This window comes from Hylaeus anthracinus, unplaced genomic scaffold, assembly GCF_026225885.1.
Source record: "Hylaeus anthracinus isolate JK02 unplaced genomic scaffold, UHH_iyHylAnth1.0_haploid 12001, whole genome shotgun sequence".
NCBI lineage: Eukaryota > Metazoa > Arthropoda > Insecta > Hymenoptera > Colletidae > Hylaeus > Hylaeus anthracinus.
This window is the reverse complement of record NW_026534348.1, coordinates 16,793,482-16,817,991: the sequence shown is the minus strand read 5'-3', so window position 1 is coordinate 16,817,991 and position 24,510 is coordinate 16,793,482. Positions and strand designations below refer to the sequence as shown.

Sequence of the window (24,510 nt, the reverse complement as noted above, 5' to 3'; positions counted from 1 at the left end):
GATTTAAAGTATTTCATTTGTTATTCAAATTATTATTTAGAGAAGAATTTTGTCTGACCTTGAAACGACCACGATCGTTGGATGATACAGTACGGAATGAATGTGGTGGGATGTTGTATCGCAAATGGAATTTCGTAACAAATTTTTTAACATTACGTTTCACAGTATAGTCCACCTACGTATATGTATGTAATGTACACATGCGCGTGTATGTTTGTTTGTCAAAACTGTTGCACGTGTACTTACAGCTGGTGTCATGTGTGAGTCTCGGAAGTTAAATCGATCTACTCCACCGTTTTGTAAATATTTTGATTAGATAAAAATATTTAGAAAAAATATTTTTAGTTTAGCAGATCAATTCATCTTCTGAGAACCATATGCCGTGCTATGGTACCGCTTCTACGGCGGATACGTTTCCTACGAAGCAACTTAAGTCCTAAAGTTTGCTTTACTTAATCGTAACAAATCGTTACAATGCAAACCACGTCCTATGCGAACCCTATCCGCCTCGAAGCGTGATGCGGATGAGTCGATGTATGTATATGCGAAGTGAATGGAAAAACATAATTCCGTATGTAAATGTTTTTTACGCGAAAATAATTGTTTCGCGCCGTCAAACGCCTTCCTTTTACTTCCACTAAAAATTCTCGACGAACATTCGTCGCACAAGCTTCTACTTATCGAACGAAGAAATATCATAGCAAATTACGTCGATACGTTTCAAGCATTACCCGACCACTTAAAAACTGTGCAATAGTTTCTCACGTAATATATTTTTTAAATTGGATTTCGCTATTGTTATCAACGCCGAGGACAACATCGTTGATGGTCAAGGAGATAATAACGACGCGCAGATGGTCGTTAGGAAGGGAGCGTAATCAGTGAGAATGTACCATTAGCCGCGCAAACTGCTTCTGAAGAAGTAGTTTAACGTATTTCAGTAAAGAACTCGCATCGGAGGTCGATGTTCCCCGGGACATAATCGGAAACGACGGTTTGCGTGATGAATATACGGTTTTCCAGATGTTGCGCGTGGATTATTGTGTTATCTGTGTGCTTCCCGGGTATTTGCGGGCTTCTCGGGAACGGTGAGTGCTGAACTCAATCTATACGACGTTTGTGTATCCACATATACGTATCCATGTATATATATATATATATATGTATATTTGCATTTAAGAGAATTCTGTAATTCATCCCTATCTCCATTCCTCCATCCCTGGTCTTCGTTTTCCAAATAAAAGGAACTCAGAACCTCGAAGATGGTCGTAGGATATAGATCCAATTGAATACAATGGTATATTCTTGTACAAATATCTTTATTAAACATCTCGGGTTTTCCTAACATCAATTAAATTGGGAAAATGAAGAAGGAAAGGCTCTCACCCCATACTATAACTTTTAATTTGTACACGGCAAGAAAAATCTCATTCAAAGGCACGCATTCAATCCTCGTCGAGACGTTGAATAAAGATATTTAACTCTATTACATTCGACGCCCCTCCAGGAGCATTTACAATTCTTCAATAAAGCTTTTAAATATATTACCATTCTGTTTTTATACTAGGTATATTAAACTGGCGTCCACGGCTATCTGTTATACCTAAGCTATATGTGGTGCAATATTTAAAAACAGAATTCAACCTCATCCAAGTTGAACGCATGTATATACAAGACAGTACCATTGTTTTTAATTAAATAGGAGGAACCTTTCGTTGTAGAGTCGCTTGTCAGCCACTCGTCGAGCACCGTTCGCTCGAATTTGTTGGAGAACGATGGCTTGCGACCGGTTAAGAACCACTGGAGGCGTCGATTTTGGATCAACGCGCAGAATGAACCGGAAGCGGAGAACGACTATTCTATGGGGGAATTTCCCGACGATCTGTTCACGAATAAAGAACGTCAACACGGGGCAGTGGTGTTGCACGCCTTCCTCGGATTCTACTGTTTTGTATTAATAGCATTCGTTTGCGACGATTATCTGCTACCATCCCTCGCACGAATATGCAAGCGAATGAACATAAGCACCGACATCGCTGGAGCGACGTTCCTCGCGATGGCTAGCTCGTTTCCCGAAATGTTCGTTAACTTAATCGGCACGTTTCTCACCGAATCTGATCTGGGAGTCGGTACCGTGGTCGGTAGCGCCGTGTTTGACACTTTCGCAACTCCAGCTTGCGGGGCCTTGACTGCTCTTCACGTAAGTATAGTACATGCGTCACTTCGTACCCCGTGGTCCACGTGTACGCAGGTTGCCTGATAAATAACTGGATCGAATTTTTTTTACCGATTTTATAAGTACTATATATCGCGCTACCGATGACACCGAGAGAGATGTGGCCAGATACCGGCGACACATTGACGACTCAGTAAACGATTCTCTCGTATCGACTCGATGAATATATTTTCCTAATATCATTTTAAAGGAACGATCGCGGTTAGAGATGTATCTAGTACGTGAAATTTGCTACTTGATGATGTTTGCGATCGCCATCAGAAATAAAACCGACGATGGTGCTGGGATCAACGTCAACTGGCTATTAGTGAAGCCTTCTGTCAGTGCCATACACACGGACATTTTTATGAATAAACTATACTCTTTATATTGTCATCTTGTTAAAGTCTCGATAGTACTTAATGTTTGTACCACGTTTGTTGGATGCATCTATTCAATTTTTTGTAGAGACATGATAGAGCGGCGGAGCAAATGTAGGTAGTTAGTTTATTACAAAGATCCTGGTGTCTAGATTCTGCGGATCCATTTTTTATCATTAAAGAAGCAAATATTAAATCCAATTTATTGCCAAGGGTTTACAAACCCTTTTCAGGAAGTTCGTGGCTTTTTTCTCTATATTTTATACCTGCTTTATACAAAAATAACATTTGTACTAATAATACCACCAGTTTTTACAGCTTCAGTTCGGTTATTTATCAGACTGTGTACGTACCGCTGTCCAAAAGTTCACTCTTCGATCTTATAGACTAAATAATACGAATTATTTTCACTTCTCCTTCGTCGAACGGTGGAAAAACACATAGATATTATAAATAGAGTCGTTAGAAGACAGCTCCCCTACTCTATCTGTGATGTTTCTACATAGATAAAGAAGTATCTCGATGAATCTCATCTTAACTATCAATATCCAATCATATCGGATCTATCTATCGGTGATACTGTTATCTTTGCGCCTTGCAATTACATTCTTTAATTCTAATTCATTTTTTTCTCTCGCTCTTATCTCCGTCTGATAACCGGTCCAAGTTCAACCCTAATTCACGATCCGAGTCGTTGTTCCTTTTTCTTGTTTTTTCTTTCTTTTAATCCTTTTACACCTTTCAACAGGCGATACAATTAGAATGGCGAATATTGTCACGAGATTGTATTGTGTACGTGATATCTGTTGGAACTTTGGTAGTGATAATGTGGGACGGGCTGATCGAGTGGTACGAAGCGACGGTTTTGCTAGCGTTGTTCTTTATTTACCTGGTCCTGCTGTTCGGTGGTAAATGGGCCCTGCGATCTTGCTCCAGCGAGGGGAAAGGCTCCACTGTGGTGCGTAAGTACACGTTCTCCCTGCGTATGCAGCTAATTTCATCCCTGTTATAAGCAAAAATTAAAGCAACTTCTTTTCGATGACTGATTAGTGGTCAGTGTCATCGAGAGCTCGTCGCACGTGGATTTGTCCAAGCCACGTTTCAAGAACGGCTTAGATTACCTAGAGAATGGGATAACCGTTGTACGAGAACATCAACAAAATAGACGACACGACCTGGACATTGCTAGCCAATCTGGGAGATCGGAAAAAGCCGAGGAAATAGGTACTTGTCATCCCTAAATTGCGTACATTTTTATAAAAGACCAAAAGAGCAAACTTTCAGGTCCTGTATATTTTTAATTAATTTGAATTTGGCAAAACCATGACTTAAACTACCCCTAATTTTGCGTGGACCACAACGTACTTCAATTTCATCGAAATCTATCGTTTCGTTGGTCGTTTGCAGAAAACCTGTTTGCATGGCCAACGGAGAAGCAAGTGCTGTTGAAATGCTGGTTCTTGTTGAACTGGCCGTTGAAGTTCCTGCTGTTCGTGACGGTACCAGACACTAGACGCGAACGGTTCAAGAATTGGTACCCCTTGACGTTCGTCATGTGCGTGATTTGGATCGCGATAGCATCTTACTTGCTCTCCTGGATGATGACGGTCGTTGGAGTGACCATAGGCATCCCAGACTCCATCATGGGCATCACGTTCCTGGCTGGTGGAGGAAACATACCGGAACTCGCGTCCATCGTGATTTTAGCGAGACAGGGTGAGGCCTGGTCCTATCTTTCGTGAGCCTAATTTTGTCTATCTTTGAATCTCTGCTTTATCATAAATTTCTTTTGTTATTAAGTCGTGCAACAGTGTCACAAGGTCGAGAATCACTGCTTCGATGGAATTTGTTAGAATTATTTCCCTAACCAAGCTCTGTATTTGCAGGTGACGGGAACATGGCGATGAGCAACACTCTGGGGGCGAACATTCTCGATATTCTACTCTGCCTGGGTCTACCATGGCTAGTGAAGTGTCTGCTCACTGGGAGTTCCGTGAAGATCGTGTCCGGGGCTCTTTCGTACAGCGTACTTTCATTAGTCATTTGCATAATCATCCTATTCACGGTCATCGCATCTTTTAAATTTAAGCTGAACAAGAAGGTAGGAATTATCTGTCTATTGTTATACTTGATCTTCATAGTATTAGACATCTTCTTCGAGCTTAAGATTGCTAACGTGAATTGAAGACCTTCAATGAGCGATTAACGCCATCTTCATCTCATTTTCGCTCATTTTGATCGCACGTGTAAAGCTACGATGAATTTGTCACTGTAAATTTAATTATGGAGATATTTTTATCGAGTCAATAGTTACATATACTTTTATTTAGTCACTGATGCCTCGCTATCGTCACACCATTTGTAATAAAAGTACGTACAAAGTATCGACTCGATGAATATATTTTCCTAATATCATGTGTGCTTCAGAGAGTGACTGGATTACAAGCGCGTAATTGTCGATGACCGACAAAAGAACAATTACTCGAGATTGATCATACGCATCTGTTATTCACTAGAGTTGTCCAGTATTTACTTTGTGTTTACTTATTTCTTAAAGTCATTCACGATAGTCAGTTCATTCACCGATCACAAACTGCATTTTCCATCTACGATCTTCCAGAGCTAGTCGTGTTTATTCGTTAATCGTGATTGTATAGTATTCAACGATCATAGTCATGCCCATTGGTATTCACGAATGCCATGGAGAAGACGACGAGCGTCCGCCAGAGACAGGAACGATAAAAGGGGCGAACAAGTGAAAGAAAATTAATGAAAATTGTGCTGTCGATAGTGAACATCGATAACGATGGGGCTGATAAGATTATATGTCGATAATATTCTCAGGTTCTCAGGTTCTTGACATACATTTTCGACATCGATACTCTTTTGTAACGCGTCCTTGGTCGCGTCGATGCCGTGCACACTTTGTGTATCGAAGTGGATTAACATTTTGCAATGGCGTCGCTGCGACGCAAACTAAATGAACGATATAAATTAATAAAATTGAAATTGTAAGCACAAATTTTGGTGGTAGAAGGAAATTAAAGAAAGTAGGGGTACATGCCGCGGTGGTGGAAACAACACGATGAAGACTTGTCTTCAGGATAGAGACAAATTCTTTGACAAGAACAATTTTCTCAAAAATCGATGAAGATCAAAAAGTCGTTAACAGGAATTTTGTTGACGCAATATATTATAGTTCAGTTCCAATTAGAGGAGGGCTATCCCTATCGAGATAAGCTATTACGAAAGAATTCAATTAAGAAAATGTAGAAAAGAAGTATCGATTAAACTCCGATGCCTAGCACTACAATCTATTTATATGATATTTGCACTATAAACTATTGAAGATTGATATATTGATAAGTGTAAACTCTATTAATTGATATGTGTCGATACTTTTGCGTAGAAATCAAATCAGAATGATAGAAAGTGACATCTTATTATCTGTTATCAATATGGTACACCCCATCGATAGTGATTGACTATTAGAATGCAGTCCTGGGCACTTTCGAATGAACATTATTTGAAATATCATTTAAATTATTTAATTATTTTCGAAATGTAGTTGTCGAAAACAACTTGAACAATATGTATAGTATGTTTCTCTATTCGAAGCAACGAAACAATGAAATTCTCTTTGTTAGGAATAACTAGTGTTACATGTTTCGTTAAAAGCTTATTTTATCACCTTATTTGAAAGTGACGAATAAATGCTTAGATAGACGAGTAATAAGTATCGATACGCCATAGAAACGATAATATTATTATTTCGAAGCTTACAATAGCTCAGCTATTTATAGTTTCAAGTACATAACGTGACAATGATTCCCATTAATCACGAATATGCAGATGAGTATGAGTATCCAACAGGTTCCCATACAAAAATTTACTATTCTATGCTCAAGCATAAAACAAACGGTTGAAATGTTATTTCAAATAGTTATTCCTCATTTTCATTTCGTATAAAGCGTGTCCAGGCCTGCGGAAACGTATCAAAGCATCTATCGACCGATGGCACTAATAATGGACCAGGTTCAATCTGGGCTGACACGTGACATTCTTAATAAAGAATAATTTATTTTTACATTCGACGAATTAATTCGATCATGAGAAAACCTTTTCAGTAGGGTAATCGATTAATCGGCGAAGACATGCTAACCGTGTCGGTTTTTTGTCCGAAAGCATTAGGATTCAAGATCAAAGTCGCGAATTATATTTATGTGATTCATAGGTCCAGATTAGGGCAAAGTTGTTAGACAAAATCCGACCGAAAGAAGTCTACCTCGAACGTGTCAGGTCGAAATTTTTAACGTTGAGTCTTTACAAACCTTTCGATGGCTGGATGTGCGCAAAGTTGGGCAGTCATCGATCATTCTGTGATTACACTCGTGACGGTTTAACTAGAAGTAATTCGTGCTAATGATAAACGTTAATGATAAGTAACATTTATAATCTGTAAATACAATAATTAATTAAGTAATTCGCAATCGTTGAATGAAAGATTTATTTTTAACTTTTAACCAGCTTATCTCTCTTCTTCTTCTTTCTTTTTTCTCTTTCTTTTTTTTTTTGTTGTTTCATCGGAACATTTTTATTAACTTATCGTTTCAACCATAATTAAAAAGTGTAATTGTTTCGAGATTAACGATTAACGAGGAGCGTATCGTGCGCGCGCTCGATACCATTCGGGTAATCATGAATCGTTCGATCGCTGGATCGGATTGATCACTGGCGATCGTGATCGTTAATCGTTAATGGGACTACGGTGTTTGTCCAACACTGATACAAAGAATATAGCGAAAAGCTTTGGAAAAAACGGTGTTGGCGTCCGGTGGTTATTGCAACATTGATACTTGGAAGCGACGTCGCGACGACGCGTACAATTAACACGCACGCCACTAGCAACCGAGAGTTAATTAAATAAATTACGGTGTACGTCAAACGAATGGTATGGTCCCGCCAACACGTGAAATTCTGCGTATGCGAATATGTTAAGTAGGTAGGTAGATGTGTGGGCGCGTGGCATATACAGTGACGGCCAGAGAAATTAGTATCACTTCTTAAAAACACTGGTTGTCGCTCTGACAATGTAGAATATGTTGATATATAGCAAATATTAGTACAAACGGTAGTACGTTATACTGTATTATTTTAATGAATTATGCTTTCTTCAATGTAAATCAAGCCTTTAATGTAGTATAACGAATGGTTATTGCTCATGCGAGAGAGATCTTTAAGCTTGTAGACATTCTATGGCCATTTGTACCATTTGTAGTGGGTAATGGTCGAGTCTTCGTCATAAGCAATTTATTAACAATAATTAAACACACGATTGTGTCAATTCATTGTCTAAAAATAGTAAAAATATCAAGAAACTGTGTCAACAATCTTATTTATCCACTTAAGCGCTTTTCGATTATCAGATAATGCTATCGCGACTTTTTTCTTATGTCCTGTGCGTGGAATATATTTGCAACGAGGCTTTAAGATCGCCGAATGTCACGATTCTTTCGGTTACATTCTGGCGTCGCCGATTTGACCCGTTATCGGTACATAACATTCTTCCTAGATCACGCGCCACTATAAGATAGGGATCGAATCGATCCTTAGACGCGTAATAAGGATTACATCTTGTCTCGGGCCAGTTTAATCAACACCATTCTTCACCTATTTTCGTGTGATGGGTGCACGATAATAATTTGCGATAATGGTCAGGTAGTCCTTGTTTCATTATCGAGATAAGATAACCGATGACTGTCTGCAAAGCAGACGTCTTTCGTGCGCGTTTGTCCATCTACCTACCTACGACGCGCCGCCAAAATATACGCGACACCTGTCGACTCTAATCGACGAATTGAGCAGGTAGACGAACCTCGAAATCATTAAATAATCATTTTTTACTATGTTTCAAATGTTGTAATTTTTTTGCGTATTTAGTGGCCTGATTGAATTGAAATAATTGACATTATTAAATCGATTCATTAATTAAATTGAATTTATAAGCCTAGATTGATATTAATGTATATATATTTCAAACTCGAGGTTAAAGAAGGGTCGATATTTAATATTGCGAGGCTCGACTACTCCTCCAAGCGACGAGAAATGCCCTCGAGGAGTCGATCATTCGTCAACCACTTAAAAAAGTTTCGTATCGTCGCGATTCTTCGCTCCAGACCACTCGCTGTATCTTCTATTCGCGCTGTCCCATTTTTGATCATAATTTTTTAATATCATCCGTTCATTAACCTCAACAACCACTCCGCGAAACATGGCTCATACGCAGAGACGGACAAAATGTAATTCGAGTAACGAATAACGAATAAAGCCAACGCGTGGAAATTTATTAAATCCTTCATTCATCGCAGAGTAATCCACAATTCGAAGTCTAATTTTAATTTAACGAGTAACAGGTGAACAGTTGTTTTTATTCGTTGTTCGATATTTGTATTCCTTATTCGTTATTCGAAACTGGAATCCAGATAAGAATTTCGCCCCGTCTCTGCCGCACTAATTCAACAGTTTGATTTCTCATCCGATCCTTTTTTAGTTTCCCCTCGGAGTCTGTACAATTAGCTGCCATATTTTTTTTTTTTCATGTTAGTGTCGCAGCGAATACAGTAGTGCGTGTTTGCGAATGTTATCGCATTTTTCGTTATTTCGATAAAAACATTCGTGGAAAACATTATTGATCGTGACGTATCGGAACGGTGTTTAAGAAATAACAGTAATCGACGCGAGTCGACCGGTTCGATCGATATTTAATATCGGTCGGATGGCGACACTTAATTGAATCCCTATCAGTACCGTACCGACGAGATTTCTTATCACTGTTGGAACACACGTTTGGGATTTAAGAAAATCGCCGTATACCGATCCCCTAATCGCGACAATAACGCGTCTCGGTGTAACCACAAGCCTGGTCCTATTTTTCATTTCAATACATTAATCTCAGTCGAAGCATTCGTTCATACCCTCGAATAGAATCACTTGCAACACTTTTATATTATAAAATGAAAGGTATTGTACAAGTTAACAATTTTGCTTCACTTTTCACGTGGATACAACGTCCATGCTTCAGTTTTTATATTCATAAACCAGTTCAAAGTTTTCAGAACAAAAACGTTCTTTTTACGTAAACTTTTGTTACACGTAGAAACTTCCTTTGTATGCAAATAGAAAACTACGCGTTTTTTTATATTTTATTTACGCTTCGGCCATTGGAACATGATGTATTCATCGTATAAATTGCATTTAATCGAATTGGAGCAAACGAAAGTAACTGTTATTGTTCACAATAGCTTTCGGAATTTATTCGAAAGAATGCTCGGCGTCTTTCAGCGCACGGCGAACACAAGTACTATTGGAGCCACTATTAAACCAAAAAATCTAGAAAAGCGTTGCAAGTAATCCCCTGTCGCAAACTCAGTTAACAACCCCATTTGGCATTACACTCTACCACTTAATTCCCCAGCTCTCCTGTTCCATCGCGTTCGATCATGCAGCTACATTTCCACGCGCGTGCAACGATGGATCGCTGATATCTGGTCGAAAAATTTGTTGAAATTTGAGCTGGCGCGCGCGAGCAGGTAATTCACAAGCTTGATCTCGATGATTCTTCGCGTGGCTACGCCGCGCCGTAAGGACGGTTTTGATTCAAAGAACCTGGCCGCGTTGAAAAAAGGACGCCGTTTATTTATTTTTTAATCTCTTATTATTTTTGTGTTTTTTTTTTGGTGTTTTCTTTTTTAGCATAAAGGTGATTAGCAGAGTAACGAATCCGCCGAATTTACGTAATACGAAATAAGCGTAGAGTAGAAACGTTCTTCCTTTTTTTTTTGTGTGTGTGGTTTGCACGCGGTTTCCGTAATCGACTCGCGCAGGAATCACGAATTAAAATCCACGTTTCTTTCATTGTTCGTCCCACGATATAGAGCGGTTCTCGCGCCCAACCCGCAATGTTTGTTCTCTCGTTTTCGTACTTTTGATGCCTCGCTTACCGCCGTTCGTGCTTCCCTATCGCTATCTACTTATGTACAATACTTACCTAGCTAATTATCCTCGACTACGCGCGTCTACCTACTTACCTATTTACCCGTCTACGTAGGTTTACCTATCTACGGTGGCCTGGCCAGCGAGCTACGGCGACCTGTATCGATATTCGGACACATTGATGCCTCGTACCTCGTCGATCTTGTACATAGACGCGAGCTTCGGGAATTAATCGTTCATCAATACGCTGGATTGTTCGTTAATTGAATTAATAATCGTTGAAAACTATTATTGCTTAGCTCCTTAGGATGTCTTTTTCGTCCAGATATCGATGCTTGACTCTTCGGCAAATGGTTCTTTGCAAAAGCACTTGCTCTGCATGATAAGACCACGGACTCATACATATCTCATGAAATTAGTAATATAGCATCTACCCGAGATTAGATATCATCGCCGTTGTTATTAACCACACTGTAAAATATGCGAATGAAATAAACAAATTTTATCGCAACCTCCTGCTTGAATTCAGATTCCAGATTCCGCTACATTTCATGTTTCTATCATGCAGAGCAAACGTGGCTCGTCGAGGAAGAATTAATTCTCTAAAACAGTATTAAGCTTACGTATACATATACAATAGGGTGTAAAGCGTTCGTGGTGTCCGAATATTAACCCAGATATTACCGTCGTCCTTTTAAAAGAACAGTAGAAAGTCTAAATATAGCTAGCGGGGACTGAACGTCGCCGTCGTAGAGTGTTTTAGTAAATTTCGTCGCGTGTGGAGCAAATTGTATTTTTATTTACAAAAAATTACACTATATATGTATAGTTGATTGTTAATCGAAGCGAATGTAGGAAGAATAGCGGGGTAATATCCGGGTTAAACGGTCGCTGTCTAGCAAGAAGGTCCTAGGTAGCTGGCTGGCTGACCCTGCTGTCCTTTTCCGATAAACGAACGGTACGGCGAGTGCTATACACGCTTCACGTACATGGGAAAGGACCGTGAGTCATTCTCGACCCACCATGAGCGGCGATAGATGTTCGAATCGATGCGTTAAAAACTAGATGAAACACTTGACGTGAAATTCTCACAATGTTGTCTTCGTAGCGGTGCTCCGACGCGTCTCGCTGTCTCGAAACCGTATCCTGAACGACTAGAGCTCGCGAACGATATAGCTGGTGGAACAGATACCGCAAAACCTCGCTAATCTTCGGTTGATCCAGCACGATCTTCGCAATACACGCGACTTTTGGATATCGATAAAATTTATTTATACGTTACTCGAGAACTATTTATATTTTTCCTTATCGGGTTTTCTTGATATTCTCGTACGGCGGAAGATGACCGAAAAGAGTGGTCGAAAAACGTGCGCGTCAGATTATTCGTACAGCATCGAAGAATATTATAAGAATCTAAAAGTTTGTTTGAAAACGTGGAGGAGGATTGGCAAAGACGAATTTTTGATTATTCGATTGGTAGAATGATGAGTAGTATCTATTAGACTGTTCGTGTTTCTCTTATTCTATTCGTAGTCTTCGAGGTGCTCGACCCCCGGTTAACGATGACCGAGGCACTACTTCGCCGCTACCCGTAGCTCACCTTCATTCGAGTTCTTATGTAAGTTATAAACTTGTAAACGCTGTCGATCAGCAAAGCACGTATCGTTATGTTTCAAGTTCTTCTGCAATTTTGAAGCTACCTTCTGCTCCGAGACCTCGATTGATCCAGATTAGCGAGGTTTTATCGTACAGCGATCTGCTCGAGTCAGTTTCGAGTAGTCTGTTAACGCTTTACCTGTTCATAAAATTCCTTAACATTTGAACAAAACCTAGAAGGCAGGCGTAGTAGTATATTAGAGGCTGAGAATCATAGCGGTGCAAGTATAAGTAAAATAAAAATTTGAGAAGTGATATGATGCTGCAATTTTCATTTTCGTTGACGTGCACTGCTATGATTCTTCAACCCTCACATATTAATCTATGCTGACCTTGTGCATACAGTATATCAAGGGTCCTGACTGCCTCCCCAACTTGAGTATTATGAGTATTATTAACGACCATATTCATGGTTCACAAGGCTCTGGGTCATGTCTGGGGTAGGTAGACGCTGGAATTAAAAAGCCAAAGGGCTGCAAATAGGTAAAGTGTTAACCAATCGCTGAATAGGTTCGCCCCAGCGTGACAACAGTTCTGTTAGTCACACGGTTCTATCACTTGATCTCCTTAGCGTTTACTTCGAGATTTCTAAGGTTCCCGGAGAGTCCCAAAATCCAAACGATCCCCACCGGGCAACATTCTAGACCGCTACATTTGTTCCACCAAGTATACGCGAACAGGACGTCCCTCGCAATCATCTTTGCCGCGCGTAATAAATAATCGCTCTTTCTCGAGCCAGGGAGGAATCGTGTTAACGGCAAAACGACGGAACGAGTGTCTCACAGAGCGGAAAACAGTAGTTTGCGATGATATACCGTTCACTACGGCCGTAACGGATGGCGCTACATCATACTATTTAGCTTTAATGAACACTTGGCGTAGTGAATCGTGAACAGAAGAGATTCGACACGCGGACTCTTCGTAGAAAAATCACGGCTCGTCGTCGTCTCTTTCCTATAAAAAAAAACAAAAAACAAAAAACAAAAAAAAACAAAAAAGCTGACGCGATGCGATTTTCAATCGGAATATCGTTTCATTTTTTTTTTTTTTTTAAATCTGTGTGTTTTATATATCAGCACCCGTGTACATCCACGAGCATCAATCGCGAACAGAGAGGAATCGCGTGTGGCTGCGCAGGTAAAAATCGTTTAATCGTTTCCGATGAAAGGATATATTCCCCCGTCCGTCGAACACTCGACGCTTATTTTTTTTTTTCGATCAATCGAGTTGCAATTATAAACGCAATCGCAGTCGTTAACCGTAATCGTAAGTATTGTCGTCGATTCATTCACGCGGGAACACCACCCGCGCTTTCAGGGACACGCCACCCCTAAACGAGCGCATACTTGGAAAATCGTCGTCCCCATTGCTTTGTTTTCGTCGTGTGTGTTCACAACGCTTTCGTTTCGTTATTTTCTTTTTTTTTTTTTCGTTTACGTCTCGGTTGTAAGATATCTCGGTTCTGTCCCGAGCCTAGATCGACTCGGTCAGGATGAAAGTGTGCACGAACAACGTATACGTGAACGCGTACTCGGTGTTTCATTGTATCTCGCAAAACGGTAGTTTGCCGGTCATTTCCTTGGTCTGCTCCTGGTCCTGACTGTTGGCGCCCTCGCTTTTCGGGCTGCCGCCGTCCTCTAGCGAGCCCCCACCGCTTCCGTGAGGGCAAATTGATTGTCATCTGAGCGCCAGGGTCGAGATCATCGGTGGTCGGGACGGTTTGTTGTCGAGAATCCTTTCGATTTCGGTCATTATGTTGGCGTTCAATTTCGGGATCAGCTGGGGAACAGTTTGCCATACAACGGAGGTAGTCAACTGGTGGTACTTTGTGGTGGTTCGTAGAAAGTTCGAGTGATTGTTCGAAGCAAAAATAGAGAACAATGAGTGGTTCAGCGCGAGGTGAGCGTGTCTACTAGTGGAACCACTGATGCAATTTTACCTGTAAACTCTGAAGACTCTCGTACAGTTGATCTATGTTTGATGCACCGAGGAGAAGGCACTGAACACTTTCATTCTTTAAGGACCACGCGATGGCCAGCTGTCCGAAAGAGCAGCCTAGTCTTTCGGCGAGAGCGCACACGTCCCGCAATTTGTCCGAATACTTTCGCGTCTCGTCCTCGCCAGACTTCTCTTTCCAGCCATATTCCTGCTGAAACCCGCAACGAACACGGTCAAAGTCTGTTCTGGCACTCGCATTTGAGAGTAAAATATGCGTCCAAGTACGTACCTCTTTGTACAAGGATTGCGTTTCGTCCTCCGTCCAACTGAACGACGAATACTTATTCTGGAATTAAAAATGTTTGGACTTTAGTGACGACGTTCGGTATATCGTTCTTATTAATGTATACATATATGTTGAAAAGTAACCTTGTAAGAGGACCTCGACAGGAAGGAGACCCCGTAGTCCTCTGGTTTCGCAGAAACCATGCCAATCGTGACCGTGGACCATGCCATCAGACCCACCCCTGCAACCATAATTATTTCATCAAACCATCTGTTAACTTCGCGATAGAAGAGTACGGAAAAACAGGGAACGTTCACTTTTAATTAAACTGCATTTTATCGATGACATCTGGGACCAAAGTGTTAATACTTTAACACTTATAAGTTAATACTTTCCAACAAAGAAACTGAAAATCTACTTTGTATTCTCTTGCGACATTCCTCGAGTTTTCTCCTTATGCTTCAATAATACATGGGATCCATACCGCGTACCTATTTTGTTGTACAACTCGGGCATGTAGAGTTCTGGCTTTTCCCTATAAAACAGATGATACTCGGCCTGTTCGACGATCGGTGTGACGCAGTTAAATTGACGACAATTCGTGTAAGCCTCCATGATCTCCACCGGTGTCCAACGTGACGTTCCCCAGTACATCACCCACCCTTTGCTTATCACGTAATTCATGGCGCGCACTATCTCTGAAAGAGGAACAAGACGCTGAAGAAGAAAAAAAGAAGAACAGGAGAGAATGAGAGCGAACGTGGGTCGTACGGAGCGTATGAGTGCTGTACAGTATTACTAGAGAACGAACCTTCCATGGGGCACATTGGGTCGACCTTGTGAATCATCACTATGTCGATGTAGGAGAGTTGCAGTCTAACCAAGGACGCCTGCACCGACTCGATTATGTGTTTGCGCGAAAGTCCACGACCCTCTGCCCTGGAATCAGTGAGTGAAGTCTGTTTAATTATGTGCTATTTGAGGTAGTTAAATTTCTAGATTGCTTAACTCTTTGGGGAATTGCAGGTTAGGAATTTAGGAACACAATCGTTGCATACTTTCATTATCATCACACTTCTTTCAACCCTCTGTAGGGGCGGAACTCCCTGGTGCATTTCTCTCACTTTTTTTTCTGGATGAGGGTAGAAACTTAAAAATACAACATTCTCGGCCCTTCCTTAGTGGTAACAATGAGTATCAATGGCCTGTAAAGGGTTAAAAGGGTGATTTCTTAACACTTGGTCGACCGCACGCGCCACAGAGAACTGTTCGGTTTCTACCGCGGATTTTTCGGAAGCAGGACGGACTGAAATTCACTATTTCAACTTAAAAAAATCCGGAAACTACTTATACGAGCAATTACATTTCACAGCAACAATTTCGTTTAACGATTTCACATATTATTTATACAAAACATAAAATTAAAAGTTCAAGATGGGGAGATCTCCCCGCTCGGTCGGCTAAGTGTTAAGTATAAATATATTCAAATACCCAATTTCCCATCTGAATGAAAAGTCCTAAACAACGAATTCTTATTCATTCAACAGAAATCTCAAACTTCTCATTATAGAAATTCCTATTAACTGAATTAAATCGATTTCGTAAATTTTCAAAAATAAGTCGTTTAAGTTTCACAGTGTTCTCTAGGTCAACCCTAATACGGTACACGACAAAGAATATTGACTTTGAAGTATGACGTGCGCCCGTACAGTGACCGTCAGTTCCGAGAGGGTTAATATTCCATTACCTTGAACGCTCAAGCGAGCTTTGGTACGGTCGAACTCACTTGGTATTCCAGTATATTTTGGTGGTGACGACGTAGCTGGAACGATTCCAAGCGCGGCGCAACAAAATTCGTCCAAACTGGATTTCCGCCCGATGCCCGCTGTGGGCTTCGCTCAGATCGAACACGTTTATGCCGCTGTCGTAGGCGAGGGCGACTACAGCCTCGGCTGCCTCCTCGCTAGTGCAACCCCCAATGCCAAACGTCGTCCACGTACCTAATCGTGCAAAGCAACTTTGTTAGGCGATCCGTTGATTTATCACGAACGCATTTGGTTCACCGTTTTCCCGAACCATTTTGGAACGGTGCAATTTTTCTGAGAATCCTCGTTCCTATACCTACCCCGCGGCTTCTCTTCACGTGTACCCCGAAATCGGTGGCGCGTACTTGCTTACCTTTGATCTCTCCACCCTCGTTAGGCACAGTTGGCTGGAAAATTGGCGCTACTTTTACGCGCTGTCTCGCGGCGTCCCATGGAAATGATCGACGCAGATTTCGTCGACAGTAGCGTTGACTAACACCAGTTTTAACCCTTAGAAGCTTGATTTTCCAAATTAAATTTGAAAACATATCGATGTATTTATTATTTCAACCATTTTGACTTTTGTTCAAAAGAACATTGTGCAATGGTAACATACATACAGCCAAATATTAAAAACAAACCAATTACAAGTGTACAATTCTATTTAAAAGTCTGATATCAAATTTCAAACTTCTCATATATAGAGTGCATTCTGTGCGTGGACAATTATATACATTATAGTAGGTAAGTCTTTAAATTAAACGCAGAAAATGTACACCGCGATCGATATTGGTGTCGATTAAAACTAATGTCCATGAATTTTGTCGTCGATTTCTGCATCGGTCGTTTCCATGGGACCCGCATTTCGTTCCCTCGCGTGGTTTATGCGCGATTGTTCGTCTTTCGTTACGAGTCCAGGTACGAAAAGCTTGCATGCGCATATATATATATCGTAGTAGAGAAGCGTCGATAAGCGATAAGCAGACGTGAAACAGGGAGAAAATAGACAGAGTCATAAAGATGGGTTGTAGGGGTGGAGGGGTTAGTGAAAACGCGTGTGCTGGAACGTTTTTCTCATAATTCGTTTGTTAATACAACTTCCTGTGGTCATAAGGTTTTACGAATTGTCTGTATTGTACATTTATTACTTGAAATGTCAGCTATCCTTCTTTTGCTCTTGTAGGCTTTTCATATTTTTCGCCAAAAAAAAGATTATTTAATCAGAAGATCGACATAGGAAAACCAGTTAGAACCCATGCCAGATCAAGCGAATCCCAAAAATTGTAAATTAGACATTAGACCATCGAGACGGGAAGACTAAACAATCAACCGCCGTCACGTACCAAACAGGGTGGTCACCCTTCCGAGCCAACAAACGAAACGAAATTTCATTAACAAACGAACCGAAGATACCGACGGGGCAAGCAAAACTTGTTCGCACCGAGTGAAATTCGTATCGAGCTGAGAATTCGTTGCGTTCAGCGTGTTCGGGGATGAAATAAACAAGCGTATATATACTTCTGGCAAACTACCGTCCGGAGCGTTACACGGAGAAGTGAAGCGTTTACACATCGAGAATAGAAACGAAGAAGAAAAAAAAAGTAACGAGAGAGAAAACGGACGGGTAGCCGCGATTTTTCTGTTCGACTCTACGAAAGTGGGGGAAAACATTCAGCGTACCTAATCCAACATTGGAAACACGTAGACCGCTTTTGCCCAAGTTGCGGTAGCGAATACCTGGCGAGGGATGCTGTAAGCGTTGCGCTTGTGCGGCAATGCAGTTAGTCAGTAGCTGTTCCTTCGTTCCAGCGGTATTGCTGCAGTGCACGCCACTATCCACATTGCCTCCGCCGCCTCCACCGCCGCCTCCGACGCCACCGCCGCCGTTGAACTCTTCCATGCAATCCAGACTCGCTATAGGTGCACGGCAGCTACGCGCAACAAAGTACACACAAAGTATTAATAGGTCGGATCGATCGTGAGGCTCGATAGACAAGCGGGAAAACCTTTATGACTATACGCGCCGCTCGCGATATATCGACTCGCGTCAAAGCACGTTTCACGTGTGCCCCTCTCTATCGTCGTCTGTCGTCGAGTATCGACTGAAAATAGATTGAACAATTTTCGCAACGATCCTTCGGGTCCAAGCCTGGCCTGCGCGAATCGGAGCGCATGGCTGTACCGCTTTATTTATCGCCAGCCAATGGTGAGAGGTTTAAAGGTCACCGCAAGCCTCGAAACATGTCCAAGTGCAACCCTTTTCTCAAGCTTGTTCTTCTCGTGTTTGGAAATCGAGTGGGAGGAGGGGTACAGGTGACAGAAAAGGGACTCTTTCAAGTTGGTTTCGTTGGAAGGGTTGGAAAGTAGCGACAACAGAGTTTGCACGGTGTGTAATTAACATGAAGTTTAATATTGGGTACTTAAATATGGAACTTTTGTTTTTTCTATTATTTACGTTGATGTTGTTTTAGATTTCTTCGAATATTTTTTATTATTCTCCGAATTACACAGGCTTAAAAATCCATACATTAAATACACATGTTTCGACCACCAAATAGATATGGTTCCTTTCAAATTGGTCCAAATTCTGATACTGTGGATCACAAGTAACCACACTGAAGATATGTGTGACATGAATTGAGAAACGAATGCTCAAGAGCAAAACAGTGAATACTGCTAAAACTATTTCAGTTTACGCAGCCGAGATACGATTCTGTCGTTGGAATGAATAACGTTCGCTATTCTATTTTTGATTGTTTATATTTAACAGAATTCCTCTATCGAATTTATCGCGAATTCTGCCAATATATCCCTGTTTCAAATACCAATAAAATTCTATGATGAAAGAGGAGTCGAGGAATACAGAATTATCGACTTTGCCTATATACTGCGGCCAGGAAGACAGATCGATCCCGAATTAAAGGGACTGTATTACCACGAGGAAGCGGAATGTAGACCGCATCAATTAATTTTTGCTTAGGCGCAGGCTTCACGAAGACTGACTAAAACGTTTGACCCAATACGATTTGTACTCCCTTCCTGACCTTTCGACTTCCTGATGAAATTACCTGAACCAACGAGGAAAAGAAAAGACTTTTTAAAGAAAAAAAGCCTTCCCTATCTTAAAGTGGCAATGGCAATATCGAATATGTGTTTACGAGTAGTATTTCAAAGTTGACAGCACCATGTAATGAGTAATTATTACGAGTAAATCAGATAAACCATGCCATTTGAACTAACAACATGATTGTGCATTTAAAAATGAAATTACTTGGCAATTGCCTCGTCAATTTTAAGTACTATGCCTTGTTTCTTGGGACACTAACGTGATTATTCTTATATATTGATTACTATTGTATATAATAATATGTAGTGTTTTAAAAATTCCTAACCATTTCAATTTCGAATCGATATTTCATCGCACAATAATTCCATCTATACACGTGGAATCCTATCAAATTAACGAAACGGGGTCAAGTATATTTCTGTTCCTTATTTACCTGCGAAGCCACACTAAAAACGGCGCATAACACGTCAAGTGGTCCCCTCGCGAACGCAGAAGTTCTCGTAACGATAGTAAAAGTGTTGAATAATTCGCCCCCGCCGCGATATTGGTGGCGACAGCAACGATTATCGATAACGCTGACACGTTTCGACTTCGTCGTCTAACTGTGTCATAACTTAATTTCTCCGAGTGTCCAACAAATCCATTTCTGTCTCAGATATGGCCGAGCCCGTGTGGTATTATGTAAAATACTCGACATGGTTGCGGCTGAATACTTGGATCCCCTCTACGGATCATGTAACGATGCATACCGGGGATGCGTGAGATTCTCGGATAAAAATTAGGAATGAAGAATCAGAGATAAATAATTGTTTCGATTCGACACTCGTCCAACAAAAATTAGGGTTCCTTTGTAGACTCAAATATTTTTATAATGGGAATTTTGTGCATTTTTCGATGCATATGTTTAGTGAAAAGCATGTGGAAAAAAGTAGGTATTGATTTTATTTAATTTGTGTAACGTACAGTCTACATTTTTCGCAATGAATGAATAAACGTCCGACTTGGTTAAATTGACGAGAGTGGTGGATTTTGTGCTATATCCTTTTTTTTATACTTTTTGTACTTAAATGTTCGTCGCGATAATTATAAATGAACAGCTTATACCCTGCAGGTCTTTCTCAAATTTCACGAAATTATCTTATCGTGATAACTTTTAGATACTACAAGTATCGAATTGTTGCAACGAAAGTTGATGGTTATGCTATAACTCGTGAAAAGAGTGAAGCTCTTTTAGCCTCTTATATCTGAACTTTTTCTTTTTTCTGAGAGGCTGAGGAGGTCTGAAGAAGGCTCAGACCTTAAGGGTGGAAAATCTTTATTGTTTGCTCTTTATAACTAACAAGCAAATTGACCCAGATTCAGAAGTTCGACTATGTTATAAATCAACACGTAGTATAATTTACTGTGAATGTACAGTTCCTTTATGCGTGCAGAAGTTTACCAAAAAGTTACCCTTGTATACATACCAACCAGATTGCATTAACTATACTTACAGGAAACCACCTATCGCGATTACAAAAGGACAGCAATAACATTGAATCAAATTTTTTGAATGAAACCAAGCCTCTCTACCCGTAGAATGTTCCCAACTAACGAACCCCAACACTAGCAACCATTTTTAAATCACATTGCTATCGCCTCAGCCCCACTCAATTTTCTATTTTTCCTCCATTATAGTTTAAGGCCTCAACCCTTCAATCTACATATGCATCCTCCGGAAGAGTCTCCATAGGAGCTTGAAAAGTTCTTAAAATTTGCCTAACACTCACCGATAAATAGTAGGCAGCGGATAATAGTCGTCGTCCTCCATGCTACTGTTCGTGTTCGCATTGTTATTCGTGTCGTTCCCCGCCGTTGACGTGTTTCCGAGATTGCACAGCATTAAACGAGACATTGTCGCGTATGTTGACGATTCTGCACCCGAAAATAATCGGTTTCGAGGTGCCCCAGGAGTCTCGGGGGCAGACGCGACGTAAGAAAGATCCAATGAAATCGATCGATTGAGCACACGGAGCGCAGAAGGTCAACTCGACTCTCTTCCCTTATCCGTGGAACGGAACGAGCCTGGTCGAGTGTCCCCTTCGGAACCCGAGTCTCATAATTCTCCTACGAACTTCATCGTCCAGCTGACAGGAGCGAATCGTCGTTAACGATCGCGATTACGTTTACACCGTACGCGTCTAGCGCGATCGGACGCCCTCGCGTGAAAGGTGGATGGACGTTCCTTCCATCAATCATTCGATCAAAGATCAGAGATTAATCCCTGACGTTAATTATGTTTCGATAGTCGTTACGTTTGATATATTTTTATTGCGCATACGTTGTATAGGCACTAGTTTGTTCTTTACTTATGTTATTTAGGCACCACAGCAAAGAATATTAGAGTACGATTCGCGACTGTTCCTGGTGTAGGGGATGGACGCGGCTCGGGGGAACCCCAAGCTCGAGACACCACTTCGTATCAAACGCTGTTGCTGGTTACGCACGTAGAAACGAAACGTGTGTCCGTATATGGTCGATATGAGCTTCGATATGTGATAAAACGATCCCCTTTCGAGGGAGAGTCCCGACTATTATTGCCTAGCGTGAGATTCTCACGGTATCCTTGCAATCCACCGAACCGTTTTGATCCGCTCGACGTGGGATCGGGTTGGGCTAGGCTGCTCTCGATCCCAAACGCAACGTTGCCTCCAGCTCCGTTTCCGGTTCCAGCTCCGAACCCGACTTCTTCTTGGACCTTGGCTTTGATCTCGATCGCGACTTGGGCTTGGATCTAGCGTTCAATCGCAGCTGTGTTTCCGTATTGCGCGGCAATTCCAGCATCAACCTTCGTTCTCGATCGCGCGCCGTGCCACGTAAGAACATTCGACGCTGCTGTCTTCGTGTTCGCGATCCTCGTTCTCTGGGATGTTGTTTGGCCCTTTCGTCGCGGTGTACGCGATGCACTCCTTGTTCTTCGCGAGGTTCGACGGGCACGGGTTCACGCAGGTCGTAGGGGAACGGGTGGACGATCGCTTCGCGGACGACGCGACCCGTGGAAAATGAAAAGTAACGACGGTAACGAGGACGCGCGGTAACGCGAACGATTTTTCGGTAAAAATTTTGTGTGAGGATCCTATCGTAGAAACGGCGAGTGTTATACCACCTGCGCGGCAAGCAACACTGCACAACCTCGATACACTGCGACTCCCACCTTTTCAGCGGACGGAGCTACGAGCGTGCGTACACACCTCCGTGTTGGCTCGGTGGCCAACGTTACCACCGTTCCTCTCCGCTGTCGAGGAGGCTCTTTTTCGTGTGTGAAAAGCGAGCGAGCGATCGAGCGTACGCTCGCGCGTCTGCGCGCGCGCAATCGTTCGCGGGCACGAGTTGCGCACCCCCTGACGTCGCCGCGTTCACTAACGGGAGGGTTGCGGTCGCTTTCAGAGCGCATGACGTTGCCTACCGTCGCATTCAACGCATTCAGCGCATTCGCCGCATTTGCCGCATCGAGTCCCTCTCGGAATTATATCTCTCGATTCTACCCCTTACACCCCCTCCGCCACCTTTGCTCCTGTTGCCCCTGCTGGGGCTGAGTCGAATAGGGAGACCTCTAAGGACGGGTTCCTGCGGCTGCTGCGACGCAGAACGCGCACACGCGGACCGAAATGGCGCCCAAACGACCGCTACCAGAGTACAAAAGTGCAATTCGCGAGGGGGTTGTTAGGTAGAGGTCTTTGGAGAGCAAGGGTGGCTATTGTTTAGCTGCCAGGTTGGGAGTAGGATTTTCCTCAATATATAATGGTTGCTGTGCTTTGATTTGGAATGAGAATTTCCTTGCTTCTAAGGAATAAGTTTAGAGTGTACAGAGAAGGGGGTGGGAGTTCTATTTTCTCTATCATCTACGCTTCCACTCTAGGAATCGTCGTGTCGAGTTTCATGATTGTATGTATAATAGTCAACTCCAGGGATACAGGGGAAAACATGGGTCAACGTACGTACTGTTCGCACGCGAGAAGAATGCATTTGGAGGGACCTTTTATCTTGTTGAGTTTAGGGAGTCTGTAGTCTACCGGTTTGAAAAGAGTTACAACTGAAGTCTCGTAAAATAAGACCTTGGATAAAATCGTTTGCTTATCAAGAATATCTGCCCCCTTCGAGTGAATCTTCCCCTTTGACTTTCTTTTGTGCCTTTAAAAAAAAAACTGAGATATTCTAGGTGCCCACGTTAAAGGAAACACCGCGTACAATAAATAAATATATCAACCTAATAATAGTAACTCGTCAATAATTACAAAAATGATGCGTCTACTCGTCTATTTTCAATAATGGATGAATTATTACACTTGAGGACACGACAACAAGTACCCCTTTACAGAGTTGGGTAAATTAGTCTACCTATATTTGGTTATATATTCTGTTAATAATTGCTGTTTTGTTTCGAGTAACGAAATGGAAAATTGAAAAATCCAAATAACAATCCCCGGATCCCAAACAAACAAAAATCCACATAAATTCCTCGACTGTTCCTTCCGATACCATCGAAGGATGCGCGTCAGGGGCCACCGCGCTTTTTGCCCGTCTCGAGTGTCCTCACGGCTGCGCGTTGCATGCCCGAACCTGCCCTAACCGCTCCAGCCTTTCCCTGAATCTCGATGCGTATTCTCGACGCTCTGCCACGCTTTCGAATTCCGTTTCAGTAGCCGAGAAATAAGAGCAGCCGCGTTTAAAGTTTCATTTCGCCGAACGAGAACCTCGCTCGGATTCACGATCGATCCGCGGCTCTGGCTCGGGGCGCGTGCCAACCAGGCCTGTCGCTGTCGCGCATACGAAACCCTTCGCTGGTCGTAGGGCGGATTCTAGGCGAACGCAACGAACGCGTGCACTCGTGGTAAATTCGAGGGAAGCGTGTAGCCCGAAAGCGACGCGACCCGACGATACACGGAAAGCAATCGAAAACGCAATGGCAACAGTATCCGCGACAACGCCGCATTGCGGATCCGGCGTGGTGACGTGCAACTGACCCCTTCCTGAACCGTTTATGACCGCCCACGTTGTTCGACCTACCGACCTAGTACGCGCTCGACCTACTGCCACCCCGACCCAGCTCCAACCCTTCTTATCACACTTCACCCTGTGTGTCACATGCCCCGATACGTCACCGTATCGTCGTTCCCCTTCGTCCGTGAATT

At 42.1% G+C, this 24,510-nt stretch overlaps 2 protein-coding genes across 5 annotated transcripts; one reads left to right on the top strand and one right to left on the bottom strand.

Annotated features, from left to right (window-relative positions):
* The first annotated feature begins 22 nt into the window (after positions 1-22).
* Positions 23-5,921, top strand: LOC128891225 (sodium/potassium/calcium exchanger 4-like). 2 transcript variants are annotated; one of them, XM_054150580.1, is made up of 7 exons: positions 23-1,088; positions 1,722-2,200; positions 3,344-3,557; positions 3,646-3,819; positions 4,003-4,311; positions 4,482-4,696; positions 5,253-5,921. In XM_054150580.1, the coding sequence occupies exons 1-7, from the start codon at positions 1,004-1,006 to the stop codon at positions 5,352-5,354; spliced, it is 1,578 nt and encodes a 525-aa protein (XP_054006555.1). In that variant the 5' UTR covers positions 23-1,003; the 3' UTR covers positions 5,355-5,921. The 2 variants fall into 2 exon arrangements, with proteins under 2 accessions (XP_054006555.1, XP_054006556.1); XM_054150581.1 differs by having other exon boundaries at positions 1,703-2,200.
* Positions 5,922-6,654: 733 nt separating this feature from the next.
* LOC128891236 (voltage-gated potassium channel subunit beta-2) lies at positions 6,655-23,065 on the bottom strand. 3 transcript variants are annotated; one of them, XM_054150617.1, is made up of 9 exons: positions 21,109-23,065; positions 18,010-18,203; positions 16,254-16,467; positions 15,279-15,406; positions 14,959-15,165; positions 14,611-14,708; positions 14,471-14,527; positions 14,183-14,392; positions 6,655-14,022 (listed from the first exon to the last, which is right to left on the bottom strand). In XM_054150617.1, the coding sequence occupies exons 1-9, from the start codon at positions 21,231-21,233 to the stop codon at positions 13,921-13,923; spliced, it is 1,335 nt and encodes a 444-aa protein (XP_054006592.1). In that variant the 5' UTR covers positions 21,234-23,065; the 3' UTR covers positions 6,655-13,920. The 3 variants fall into 3 exon arrangements, with proteins under 3 accessions (XP_054006592.1, XP_054006591.1, XP_054006590.1); XM_054150616.1 differs by having other exon boundaries at positions 14,183-14,389; positions 17,953-18,203; positions 21,109-23,064; XM_054150615.1 differs by having other exon boundaries at positions 17,953-18,203; positions 21,109-23,063.
* Positions 23,066-24,510: the final 1,445 nt, after the last annotated feature.

Coding starts and splice junctions, on each gene's coding strand:
- LOC128891225 (XM_054150580.1), top strand. CDS start 1,004: ATGAATATACGGTTTTCCAGATGTTGCGCGTGGATTATTGTGTTATCT. Junction 1,089..1,721: donor TTGCGGGCTTCTCGGGAACG/GTGAGTGCTGAA, acceptor CTTTCGTTGTAG/AGTCGCTTGTCAGCCACTCG. Junction 2,201..3,343: donor GGGCCTTGACTGCTCTTCAC/GTAAGTATAGTA, acceptor ACCTTTCAACAG/GCGATACAATTAGAATGGCG.
- LOC128891236 (XM_054150615.1), bottom strand. CDS start 21,233: ATGTCTCGTTTAATGCTGTGCAATCTCGGAAACACGTCAACGGCGGGG. Junction 18,204..21,108: donor CCGCTGCCTACTATTTATCG/GTGAGTGTTAGG, acceptor TGTTGCGCGTAG/CTGCCGTGCACCTATAGCGA. Junction 16,468..17,952: donor TGTTTCCAATGTTGGATTAG/GTACGCTGAATG, acceptor TTGCACGATTAG/GTACGTGGACGACGTTTGGC.